The 14,412-nt window shown below is 32.1% G+C and overlaps 1 protein-coding gene across 2 annotated transcripts in view; it reads right to left on the bottom strand.

Moving 5' to 3' along the window:
- Window positions 1-461: 461 nt before the first annotated feature.
- Window positions 462-14,412, bottom strand: part of LOC148623351 (pleckstrin homology domain-containing family D member 1-like) — a 45,024-nt gene continuing 31,073 nt past the window's right edge. The window contains exons 12-15 of one of the 2 annotated variants that reach the window (XM_088565137.1): window positions 13,654-13,804; window positions 9,516-9,650; window positions 7,372-7,416; window positions 3,883-3,934 (exon numbers count right to left, since the gene is read on the bottom strand). In XM_088565137.1, coding sequence (XP_088421263.1) covers window positions 7,373-7,416; window positions 9,516-9,650; window positions 13,654-13,804 — 330 coding nt within the window. In that variant the 3' untranslated portion in view covers window positions 3,883-3,934; window position 7,372. Of the gene's footprint in view, window positions 3,935-7,371; window positions 7,417-9,515; window positions 9,651-13,653; window positions 13,805-14,412 lie in introns of both variants that reach the window. The other variant, XM_088565136.1, reaches the window with a different exon arrangement.

Raw genomic sequence — 14,412 nt, 5'->3', positions numbered from 1 at the left:
AACGACTCATATTTGGTATCTTTGGATAGATAATCATATTTTCTAAATGAATGAATCAAGAAAAACTAATGTTCAAGAAAGAATTTTCAAAAAAACAGTCAGGAACACACCATTCAAACTTATATAGCTCTGAATTTGGATTGTGATTAAAGTTTGGCAATGAGTAGTGTCCCAACTCCCATTCAATAACATGGCTAGTAGTTGTGTATCAAGTAAATATTACAATCTTATCTACAACAATTCAGAGAAAATGAATGAAGTTGTCTCCCTTTGTTTCTGAAATTGTTAACTGCATATTTCTTTTTGAATTTATGAAAATGCATGTTTCTGTCCTGTTTTATGCCTCTAGTTCCAAAATGGCCAAAGCCTCAGCCACTAAAATAAAAAAACAAAGACAGCACTAAGCAGTTTTTTTAGGTAATGTTAAAATTAGTAGTCTGACATCAGTAAAGGAGGTAACATTTGTTTGAAAACAAGACTTTATTTTATGAGATAGCAAGGGTTTTTATACACTGTAGTCAACAACTACAAAAATCCTTGGTAACAGTAAAATAAGATACATGTAGATCTATAGAAATCACATATTAACTATCAAGATTATCATACCTGTACAATATTTACAAACAATTGATATGTCAATAAGTATCATAAATATATTTTATGATTGTATAATTAAAAACAAATTATCACATATTTTATTAAAATAACATCGATTTTGCAAAAGTAAAAATGGCATTATATATATATTTTCTGCCCCAAGGCAATACAATTTTAGAAGGGAAAAAAACATTATCAGCCCTTTTTGCGAGATTCACAGACATCACTTCCACCAAACTATTCAAATCTAAGTGAGAAGTTATTCTATTCATACGGTCAGGAACAAGATAGAAAATATCAGATAGTAAGAAAAATGGAAAAACAATGAGTTGCCAATAAACAATCACTGACTATTGTAATGGAGAGTGATGCTGCTGTAAGAAAAACATCAAATGTAACAAAACCATAAAGAATCAACAAAATAGACCAAACACTAAATTATCAAAAAATTATCCTTTTATGACTTCTTGCTTAAAAAGAAAAATGGGTAAATAATCAATATTGGTATAAAATATGTGATAAACAGATTAACACATTGCCTTTTTAATACTGCCATTGTTATCAGCTCAAGACTGATATCATTCTTCAGGGTCGGATAACAAGGCCATGTATTAATCTATAAGTATTTATAGCACCAGATATTTGCAAACATACTCAAAATGAATGTATTTATATGAACAGATTCAACCTAAAAAGATACAATTAACATAATTAGCAATTTAGTTATGACATTTACAACAAACATGAAGAAATAATGAGATTCAAGGTTACATTATGTGGTAGGAAACCAGAACTAGAGGCTCTAAAGAGCCTGAATTGCTCATTTGGCTCTATAAGCAACATTCAAGCAGCCATGTTTTTTTCTTGGATAAAAATTCCTAATGCTCATACCTTAGAAACAATCATATCAATTTTTATTAAAATCTGTTCAATAGTTTCAGAGGAGGAATTTTTTAAAGCAATATCATTGAAAACAGCAAAAAAAAATAGGATAAAGGGCAATAACTCCAGATTAACATAAAAATTTTACCGCAGATACATGTAGATCATGCTGAACATTTTTTATCCCCATGTCAGAATTTTGACTAGACCTAACAGTTTTGAAGATATATATGAAAAACTACTGTCTGACTCTGACCCCATGTTCTACTTTTCAGAAATGGCAGACATGTTTTTCGATGAATCAAAAATCCAAACATCAGCTCTATGCAGAACACCCTAAGAAATATTCATATCAAGTTTGGTTCTTATTGGTCTGGTAGTGTCCGAGGAGAAGATTTTTGAAAGAAATAACATTAAAAATAGCAAAAAATAACATGGAAAGAGGGCAATAACTCCAACATTGCACAACATGTTCGGATGAAAATTTGACCACAGACAGATATCATCATGCTGAACAATTTTTTTTTTGGTCAGAATTTGGCTAAACCCAAATTCGTTCTATGCACAATACACTAAGGAACATTCATACCAAGTTTGGTCCTGATTGGTCATGCAGTTTCAGAGGAAATGAGTTTTGAATAATTGCTAACGACGATGATGATGATGGGTGCTAAAAATGTATTTTTTCAGAGAAGCAAAAACGAGATTCATTGAGAAGAAAAAAGGTTAATTAAACCTATCATACATAAATCTAATTTAAACATCTAAAATGTCTATAATGTGTCAACTGGTTGCACCTAATATTTGTTAGCCCTCCATATAATGTATACACTTAACTTTAACACTTCATGATTTTTGGAATATATTACATGGAACCTTAGAAGTTGAACCTGGAACAGCTATTGAAAATATGGCCACTACAATTTCACACGATGCATCTTTAAATTTTGGTTGTAATTAAATTTTGACAAAGCAGAGGACTCAGACACAGAATGAATCTCCATCTGGCAAAAATGATCTCCATACATGTACATGTTTATATTATGCCTGAACTTCTTATAAAGTTCCATCAAATCAAATGATAAATTAAAGAGGAATCAATGTGCTAACAAGATACAAACAAAGAGATTTCTATATATCTCCAAACTTTGCTTGGATACAATACAATTATAACTTTTTCTAGATAAAAGTAAAATGCTTACTTATGCCCCTTAGTTCTTTAATAATTAAATTCAAACCCCCCAAATCATTCCCAAATTTCCTTTTATGGTATGATACTTTGAGGTACAATTTCAAAGTGATTCATTCATTTTCACTTTAGCAATTGTATATATACCTGTTTCTTGCCCCTTTTTGGCCATTAATTCATTCCCTCAACATTTCAAGTCCCAACCCCCAAAATCAATCCAAGATTTCTTTTTGTGCTATGTGGTACAAAAAGATCCATTTACAAATACTTCTACTTAAGTTAATGTCTACTTTTGGTCCATACTTCCTAAACAGTTCAAATATTGATTCCAACCTTCCTTTTATGCTATGTTACCTTGGGCTACAATGTCATATAGATCCATAAACTTTCACTCTAGGTATTGTATGGACAGTAACTATAAGTCACAAGCCTATAAATCAACCCCAGCCTTCGTTTTGGAGTATGACAATATGAGGTACATCATGGAGATCCATACTCTAGAAAACAAATGCCAACGACAGGACCATATCATTATATCACTGTTTATGTTTTAATTACAGCGGAATAAAAAAATCAAATTAAACAATTACAAATAATTATCCCCAAAAAACTGTAATTGTCAAGTTACATGTTTTTTTACATTATCATTATTCCATTTTAAGCCAGCAATTAACAAAAGCATTTTTGAGTATGTGACTTTAAACCATAGTATTGTGATTGAAATTCTCTTTAAGGTTTCCTGCTATTTAACATTTTGTAAGTTTCTACAGAGTTTAATCTTATCTTGATTTAAACTACTCCTCTCTCTATAGCAAACCTCACATGTTTTTTTACATATTACCATCTCATATGGGAATATAAATTAAAACCACTCATTACTGAAGAAGTATGCCAGAACTACACATTTCTGAGTTATCAAAAAAATAAAAAAAAAGTCCGAAAAATACTTTTGCTGATTTATATAAAATCTCTGTCAGTAGACTTCCTGTTGACTCTTCCAGTAATATTCCTTGAAATTTTAGGCCTCATAATTCATAACTGTACAGACGGAAAATGAATCTGATAATTTGATAAATACTTATATACATCACAAATGTTCAGAAAATACAAGTCTAGTGTTGATGGATGCTTGAGGGCTGAGTGAAACTCTTGACACAGGACTAGGTAAATCCTCTCCATTTGTTGGACCTTTGATGTATGTCGTCACAGCTCTCCTGGGTAAACTAACTTTCACTTTATCAAGGTTAGTTGATCTTACACGTATACCTACAATCAACAACATAACTAATATAACTATAATATAAACATAATGTGTAAACAATAGTTCATAAAGAAACATTAATAATATCTATAGCATAAAGAAATGATTGAAGTTTGGTTAGCTCTGTGGTAGTATGTATGAATCTTTAGTGACTGTTTTTGTACAGTATGAGTCTGTTCATAATGTCCAAGTAATCACTGGAAAAGGTCTGTGTAACACCTAGCTATTGTCAGAATGAAAGTCTCAAATATCAGACATCTGTAATGTTGTTTCCATGAAATAACAATGGGCCTGATATATTTTTTGTTCATTCAAAACTATAAAAAAATCAGTCACCATATCAAACAAACATTCTGTGAGTATTACATGGCAACACAAAGTCCCCTACCATTAGAACACAAAGTCCCCTAACATTAGAACACAAAGTCCCCTACCATTAGAACACAAAGTCCCCTACCATTAGAACACAAAGTCCCCTAACATTAGAACACAAACCTAGAAATTTATGTTTAATAGAACTGAATGCAGACTTCATGCATCATTTGCTAACAATAAAAGTGTGCTAAACTAATTCTGGACTAATTTTCCAAGTAAAATGGCCATAACTCAGGAAACTCAGGAAAAAAAATCAACGAAACAGAACAAAATTCAAACTTAATCTGTAATTTACCAAATATCAATTGTATATCGGCAAGCATGACCAATAAAACCTGCCAAAAATGTTTTACGGGACTGATGGATGGATAAAGTGCACACATCAAGTCCCCTTTCGTCAGAAGTTGTCAGAAAAGACATGACTCCCTTTGGCCCCTTATAATTAAAAAAAAAACAAAAAAACAAAAACAAAACATAAGAGATATCTGAGATTTGATGAAGAACGCAAGAAAAGATTTACATAAAGAATAAAAAAAAAAACAAAAAACAACAACTAGAGGCTCTAAAGAGTCTTTATCACTTACCCATGTTTTTGATGGACCAAAAAATTCCCACATGAGTTCTATGCAGAATACCCTTAGGAACATTCATACCAAGTTTGGTTCTAATTAGTCTTATAGTGTCAGAGGGGAAGATTTTATAACAATAAAAATAGCAAAAAATAAAGGAAAACAAATTCAATAACTCCAACATGGCTTAATGCAATTACATGAAAATTTGCCCACAGATAGATCCCATCATGCTGAACGCTTTTATTCTGTATTTGGCTAAATGGAATGATTATGGAGATATATGCAAAAAACTTGTCTGACCCCACATATGCAGAATTACCTAAGGAAATTTCATACCAAGTTTTGTTCGAATTGTTCCAGTAATTTTAGGAGAAAGTTTTGAAAAAATGTAAATGTTGACAAAGATGTCCAATGCCAAGTGATTGCAACTGCTCATACTGCCATTCGAACCAGGTGAGCTAAAATGTTTAACATTGCCAAGTGATGGCCACACATGGCCCTTTGGGGCAGGTGAGCCAATAACAAAATTGATTCTGATACTGGATAATTGTACCTTTATAAAAGACACATTAAACCTAAATGGAAATAATTTAATTTGAATGTTTATTTCTCATCTGGGCAAGATCTTTCATTTTTCATAAACTAACTTAGTACTGTGATGTCATTTAACATCAATTGATTGGCAGTCCACAATTTAAATACATGTAATTCCAAATTATATAAGGCTTTGATGAAGGGACAAACTTTAATTTTGACTTTAATTGAATCAAATGTATAAAGATTGTTTCTAATTTTTGACCAAGTTATGCTTGTAAAACCAACTTTGGGGCAGTTATTGCTTGTTGATAAACCACTTCACAGTTCATGAAGTCTTAACTGCTCCAAAATTGATTATTTTGCATTACCTTGTCAAAAATTAAAAACTCAAATAAGTATAAGGATGGAAATATATATACACATATTTTTAGCGCTTTAATATTGTCAAATAAGCGTTAGTTTTATCATGTTTTTTTTTCTTAAAAGTTTTAGTAGTTATAATTTTTGCAAGGGCCTCGAGGAAGATTTAATTTTTAATCCAAGCATTAAACACCCTTAGAAATAAACTACTATATCATTACTGTAAACCATAACCCCTTATAATACATATTTTAGCAATGTTTTACAAACTCCTTTGGCTCTACACATCTAAACAAGAATAAATGTATTTCTGCTTACAATTTTATTTTCAGATTTCCCCATCAAAGCAGGGAATTCATTTTATTTTATTTAGTATTACAAATTATTTTACATGTATTTCTTCTGAAATATTCATCACATGAATAGATAATCAGATAAATATCATCATTTCTACATTTTGTTATTATTCTAGTTTATATTAACTTTATATTAATAGAATAATGCATGCATATTAGTAACAATATTCTAATATTGTTAAATAATGAACTGCTATCCATCACCAACCAACATTTTGAATTACTGTAAAACATTAATGTTCGTGGTTGCTAATGTTTACAAGGTTAAAAAAGAAGATAAACCTTATACACTTTTCTGCCAAATGTGAAATAAGCAAAAAAAAAAACCAAACAAACAAACAAACAAACAAGAGGCTCCCAGGAGCCTGAATCATTCACCTGGTTAAATTTTTGCCTTCTAAGGGCAATAACTCTGACAAGGAGTTGTCACACAATTTTGACTCCATTTGGACACATTGGACACATTTGTAAGCCTTATAATAAGGATCATTTCAGCAATTGAAAGCTACTGACTAAACCTAACAGATTTGGAGATGTATGCAAAAATCTGCTGTCTGACCCCATTGTTCTATTTTTAGAAATGGCAGCAATGTTTTTTTAGCGATCAAAAATTGGTCATTTCGTTAAGGATACCCTATAAAACAAAAATGCCACCTTTCACTGAATTTTGCAGAATAGTTTCTTTTAAAACAAAAATACCAACTTTCATTAAATTCTGTAAAGTAGTTTCTGAGGAGAAGATTTTTTAAAATAATAACATTAATAACAGCAAAAAATGTCCAAAAAGGGCAATAACTCCAAAATAGGTCAATAGTTTTTCACCAAATTTTGACCACAGATAGATCTCATCATGCTGAACACTTTTTACCCATGTCAGGTTTAGGAGATATATGCGAAAAACTACTGTTTAATCCCTATGTTCTATTTTTAGTAATGGCGGCCATGTTTTTCGACGGATCAAAAATCCCAACATCAATTCTATGCAGGATACCCCAAGGCACATTCATACCAAGTTTGGTTCACATTCATACCAATTTTGGTTCCAATTAGTCACGTAGTTTCAGAGGAGAAGAGTTTTGAAAAATTGTTAATGACGACAACAGATGTGGACGACTACGACGGACCCCAAGTGATGGCAATAGCTCCCATGGCCTTTGGCCAGGTGAGCTAAAAATTAGTGCATTGCAAATATTAAAATGTTTACAGTATAAAAAAAGTTAATAAGTGATAGGTAAGACTTACACTAGAAAGCAGTGGTCATACTGAACAAATCGGAAACTTTCATTCCTGTAGATTTTAGTACACATGTTAAAAAGAGCAAAAATTAACCTTTTGGAATATTGTTTATTCATATAATAAGAACTGATGTGAATATGTCAAAGAGACAACAATCCCACTCTTAAATGGTTCAAATTATAATCTTCATTTTAAACAGATTCATTTACTTTTACTCAAGTTATTATCCAGACATTAGGAAAATCCTTGTTTCTAGCCCCTAATTCCTCAATGATTCCAGTCACAACTCTTAAATCATTCCTTGCCTTCCTTTAGTTCTATACCTTAAAGTACAATTTCAAACCTTAAAGTACAATTTCAAACAAAGTTCCATTTATTTACCACAGGTTTTGTCCATAAAAAATGAAAAATCTTTTTTTTTGCCACTTTTTGCCCCTACTACCAAACCAGTTCTAGCCACAACACTCAAAATCATATTACAGCTTTTCTTTTGTGGTATAGCACCCTGTGATAGGATTTCAAAAAAATACATTCAATTTTAATCAAGTTATTAACAAGAAAACAGCATTTTCAGGATATGCCCCTAATTCCTGATTGATTCAAGTCCCAATCCCAATCCAAGCCTTCCTCCAGCAGTGTGGTACCATGTTCAATTTCAAAGAGATCTAAGCACTTATACTCATCATTGTCTGGACATCAAATATCTATAATAGATAACCCTGACAGCAACAACGGCAGCTGGATACTCTGGTAATAGTGCATTTTTTGTGTGCAGTCTTATAAATGCCTACAAGCTAATGATAATTTTTTGGGGTAATTTTTGTACAATGCAAATTATCTATATAATGGCAGCAGGAAACAGAAATATTGTGAAACAGAAAAATTATTGTGAGCAAGCTCACAAAGACACCTGCCTTCAATTGGACTTTAATGTACAACAATTGTTTGATTATCTCCCTTTGGCATCATCCAACAATAATTATATTTCTTCATGGACATCTACATATGATACCCAACATTCCTACAAAAAATCATCTAAATCTTTCAAAGGTTTAGGAAACACTTAATTTTGATTTTCTTCCTTTGAAGTCCTCTGACAGTAATTATAATCCTTCATGCACATCTACATGTAATATCCAACCTCCAAAAAAAAATTATATCAAAGTCCCTTGAGCTGTTTAGGAGGAGTTGCGCTTGAAAATTGTTAACATGTAAAACCCGTAATTCGGATTATATCCCTTTGGAGTCTTCTGACAGTAATTATAATACTTCATGCACATCTACATATGATTCCAACCTTTCCACAAAATTACATCAAAATTCCTGGTGCAGTTTAAGAGGAGTTGCATTTACAAGGTTTTAAACTGTAGATGCCTTAATTTTGATTATCTCCCTTTGAATTCCTCTGACAGTAATTTTAATTGTTCATGCATATCTACATATGAAATCAAACCTTCCCATAAAATTACATAAAAATCCTCTGATCCGTTTAGGAGGAGTAATGCTTAAGAGGTTTTAACATGTAAATCTCCCTTTGGAGTCCGCCAACAGTAATTATATTCCTCCATGCACATCTACATATGATACCCAACCTTCGTACAAAATTTCATCAAAATCCCTCAAGCAGTTTAGGTGGATAGATGGTTGGTCAGACAGACAGAAGGATGGACATAAGGACAGTCATGGTGATACCTATTTATCCCCACAAACTTTGTTTGGTATAATGAGTCAAAGGACAATGAATGAAGAACATCAATGAGGAATAGAATGTGATACTGTCTCCAGCACAATTTCATACTGAAGCTTCAAAATGATTGACAAAATTCAAAAGTTTTCCAATGAACTTTAATAAAATGTCAAATCATTTAAATGAAAGGTTGTAATGAAAACCTTTCAAAAGCAAAAAAAAAAAAAATCATCAAACAGGAGGTGTCACTGAACAAAAATCTATCATATAGATGTTGCTTAACCAAACACACAACATGTTTCCTGTACCTCAAACTCAGTTTGAAGATAATGTAATTTCACACATTTATAGTCCAGATAAACTAACACAATTTGGAAAATTTAGATGGAAGTAAACCTTGTTATATGAGAGTAAATACACCAAACTATTAAGCAATGCAATCTAAACCAGTCAAGTTACTTACTATTTGACTTGTGTCTATCTAACTTTAGTGTTTTGACTCGTCTGGCTATAGTTTTTCTGGCATGTAAAGAATTTTTTACTATCACAGGTTTATCTTTATCTATTGCTGCCTCTGTAACCAAATCTTCAAAAAATCCTGTAGATGAAATAATATATTCATGAAAAAAATATATCTTCAAACACGAATTATGTAGGAAAGATACCTTAATGAAGAATACTCATCTACAACAATTTGTTTGAAAAAAAAACATGATAAAATAAATCTTCAAAACAAGTTCCTATTTAGACACACGTAAATTACAGTACTTAGTCTTAATGATGTGTTTCACTTTTTTACTTCTTCAAGTAATAAATTTTCAAAGATAAAGAGTCTCAATTAGAGTGGAGCACTGCATATCTTAACTCAATCTTAGAAATCTCACATACCAACAAGAAAGCTATATACCCACTGTTCAATCAGAGAATTATGATATTTATATATATTCATAGGAATTGCTAACAGTTGAAATAATTGAGAAGTCAAGGAAAAATGATAACTATTTTTGATTAGAGAAAGTTAGTGCTGGTCAAATTAGAAGAAAATGAATAATACAGTCATGTTGATAAATAATCTGTTAATATAATTCATGATTCTACAGAAGCAATCTACACTTCATTGCATTTACTAACTAAAGTCTCTAAACAGCCTGATTTGTTCACGCCTCTTAAAGGTTATACCTAAACTAGAAGCCCTGTTTGTCACAGAAGCCCCTTGTCATTTGTTAGTAGCAAAATTTTTTAGTAAATCAAATGTGTCTGTAAGACATGAATGATGCCCCTGCTCGCTAGATTTCCCAAATTAAGAACATATTTATTTTTGTATGAAGACATGGTTTGCAGATTCAGAAGTCCTTCCAAGACTTGTGATACTCATGGCCTGTTGGTTCAGCTCAATCCTTCCAAGACTTGCAATGACAAACTGTACCAGTACTGTAACTCGAAAAATTTGGGGATCAAATGGGGAATCAAAATTTCCTAAATACGTTGCCATGACGGACACATAAAAAAATGTTAATAACCCAATAACAAATCCCTATGTTGCTTGGGGAATATTTCTGACAAAAATTACAAAGTCCAACTATCACCCAGTTCCGTTATATTCCATAGTCCAACTATCACCAATTACTGTAATATTTCATGAAAATCAAAATCCCTCGACCCTGCACACCTTCCTCCTGTGTAGCAATATCCTGTAAAATATTTTAGATGCAGTTCAAAAGCTGTGTGAGGAGATAGCCTAACAAGCATGATCCATATACTTCAGAGTAAAATGACTCATGATCCATATATTTCTGTGTAAAAGACTAAGTGTAACTAACACAAATTTATGTAATATGTCATGAAAATCAAAATCCTCTGGCTCTGCATACCTTTATCATTTGCAAATACCCTGTAAAATATTTTAGATATAGTTCAAAAACTGTATGATGAGATAGCTGGACAAGCCATGATCATGTGTAATCTGGACAGACGGACGAATGGCACAATGGACTAACAGATGGACTGGGGTAAATTAATACGCCCTCTGACAGTTTATCACCAGGGCATAAAAAAGAACTACTACCGGTACTCAACTTGGACCCCTATCATACTTTTGTCATCAGGATAATTTCATCAATTGAAAGTTTTTTTATGTCATGATTTTTATTCGTTTTTTGGGCTTTCAAGGAAATTAATTCTAAGACTTTTGTAGGCCTTGTCATGAGGATCATTTCATCAACAGAAAGTTTCTCTCCATGATAAGTGAAAACCACAAAATCCATCAATTTTTGCCTTTCAGGGACAGTAACTCTAAGGAGTAGTCACACAACTTGGACCCCAGAATAACTTTTGTAGGCCTTTTCGAACTGATCAATTCAACAATTGAAACTTTATATCTATTATTAAGGTTTAAATCAAGTAAGGGCTAAAAAAACTTTGCCGAAACAGCATTATAATACCGCTGCCAGTTGAACTATGTTCATTTAGGGCGAATGTGGACACAATATTTAGTTTTTGACATTCTTAAACATAAGGACTTACAGTTCATTATGGACATAACAACTGGTTTGGATACAATATTGAACAATATTTAAAATTCAATTAAGTAAAAAGTTCTGCTTTCATGGATCACTTTGTATCCCATTATCTCAAACAGATAATGATAAGAGTAAATTTCACTAGCGAATTTCTTAAATCCTTGTAAATGGGTACATTTTACAAAAAAAAAAACTCTTTAAATCAAATGAAAAAATGAAAAAATACAGTCTTAAAAAAACAAGACACTTTCAAAAAGCCTAAATCGCTCACATGGCAAACCATGCCCTATTAACTAAGTAAGTAAAGATATCAAAACAACCAGTGAAAATGCTTGCAAAATGGCATCAAATTTGAAAATAGCTACCTAAGAAGAGTTCTGAAAAATTGTTAACGACGAACAATGACCAAGGTAGCCAAGTGATAGCAATAGCTAAAAAAAAATTAGTAACAACTGCTATGTTTTTTGACAGATGAAAAATTTTAAATGATCAATCTGTGCAGGACACTGTAAAAAACAATTATGTCAACTTTCATTACATATTGTTGCAAGGTTTCAGAGAAGAAGATTTTCAAAGTTGTACACTTGAAAAACAACAAAAAAATTTTGTTTCACGGACCATTACTCCTACATTGGGCAACAAATCATTTTGAAAATTTATCCCTTATCAGAATTGGATAAACCTAACGGTTTTGGAGATATATACAAAAAAAAAAAAAAAAAAAAAAAACAGCAAAAAAAATCCAAGAAGGTCAACAACTCCAAAATGGGTCAACAGATTTTCACCAAAATTTGCCAATAGACAGATCTCATCATGCTTAACACTTTTACCCCAATCAAAGAATGGTTTAACCTAATGGTTTTGGAGATATATGCAAAAAACTGATGTCTGACTCATATGTTCAATTTTTAGTAATGGTAGCTATGTTTTAAATGGATAAAAAATCCAAAACAATCATTTTTTGCAGGACACCCTAAGGAACAATCATGCTAAGTTTCAACCAAATCCATACAGTAGTTTCAGAGAAGATGCTTGAAAAATTGTTAATGATGAGGGATGCCAAGTACTGGCAATGGCTCACATGGTCAATGGCCTATGTACAGGACACCCTAAGGAACAATCATGCTAAGTTTCAACCAAATCCATTCAGTTGTTTCAGAGAAGATGTTAGAAAAATTGTTAATGATGAGGGATGCCAAGTACTGGCAATGGCTCACATGGTCAATGGCCTATGTACAGGACACCCTAAGGAACAATCATGTGAAGTTTCAACCAAATCCATTCAGTTGTTTCAGAGAAGATATTAGAAAAATTGTTAATGATGAGGGATGCCAAGTACTGGCAATGGCTCACATGTTCAATGGCCAGGTTAGCTTAGAATGACATTTTTGGCCCCTTTGACCCCATGTTACTCAAAAACTGTGAGAAATAATCTCCTACTGAATGAAAAATGCAGTTATGGATTTCCACGAAGAATCCAATGAAAAAAAGATTTTGGTCATATCACTGCTAAACCAAAGATTGTCTTGGTTAGGCAATTTCATATAAATTTATAAATTCTCACCCCATCTGCAACATCCCAGAGACCCCACAAACTAATATGGAAATTGTATATGGCAGAATTTTTTCAGGTCTGTATTCATCATGACATTACTTCAATTTTGACTTATAGTCATAACAAAGTTTGTGGCAAAACTTGACGTTTGTAATCTGCATTTTGCTGGAAGATTTCAGGATGGTCTTCGTAATTAGTGGAATAAAGGAAATGAAACCCAGAAAGTGTACAATGGCAGGATTTCTATGATTTTTTTATCAGATTTTACAGTTCTTGAAATTTAAAACATAAACTCCTCTCACCCACCCCATTTTCAATTTGATGGTGGATGAGAATCTACAAATTATCTTGATGTGGCCTTAACGAATCAAAACTTGATTTTAATATACAAGAAATACTATTTTGAAAATATGGATGAGTAACTCAGATTGCACTTTATATACATGGTTTTGAGGCAAAAATCTTGATAAGCATATTTAAAAAAAACATATTTTTGTTAATTGCAATGAATAGCAAGTAGAAATTACGTTTGAGATTTTTAACATTGGTTTTCATTTCTTCCTTGACTTGATGCTCTATATTAGGTGTCTGGGACATGACAGCATTATCCAGTTGATCAAGAGATATGTTAGCATCACGTAGTTTCCTCTCAGCAGCCATCCTGGCCATGATTTCTTCCTGGAATTAGGAACACACAAATTCAATTAAACAGAAACCAGATGTGGTTCAGAGTCTGAGACAGTCAAATTAATCATGCTTACTAAATCTAAAATCCTTCTTAAGAGTTTCAAATCATTCCCATGTACAGTTGATGACATTTCTGTGAAGAAAAATCATGAATCCCTAAAAAGTGACAAAGTGTGGAAAGTCCGTCTTTTTTATGAATAAGATTCAAAAACTTGAAAAAAGGAAAATCAGGAATTCAAAACAGTTGAAGAGGGAGCTAATATCAATAGTAAAAAAACTATTTTCCAGATTTTCATGAAAACTGGTGCAACCACTACTGAGTTATAGTCTAAAATCCCAAACTTTTTTTATGAACAAAGTCCCATAACTCAAAACAATATGGGTCAAAGAGAGAAATGGCAGAATTCCATTAAACAGAAAGTAGGTGTCCACAGACCTCAAGTTGGATTCCATGATATAGGCCCCGTACCTGATGCTCCATACCAAATGTAGATGGCTATGATTAGTTGTCACTGAGAAAAATGTTATGAAAACCATCATGATAAAGCTAAAAACCAAATTTCAAAATTGTTTTTCTTGAAAAGACAGACATACACTAT

The sequence above is a fragment of the Perna viridis genome, chromosome 2, assembly GCF_037379345.1.
Source record: "Perna viridis isolate PV_CMFRI_1.1 ecotype Kerala chromosome 2, ASM3737934v1, whole genome shotgun sequence".
Taxonomy (NCBI): Eukaryota; Metazoa; Mollusca; class Bivalvia; order Mytilida; family Mytilidae; genus Perna; species Perna viridis.
This window is presented reverse-complemented; position numbering and strand designations above follow the sequence as displayed.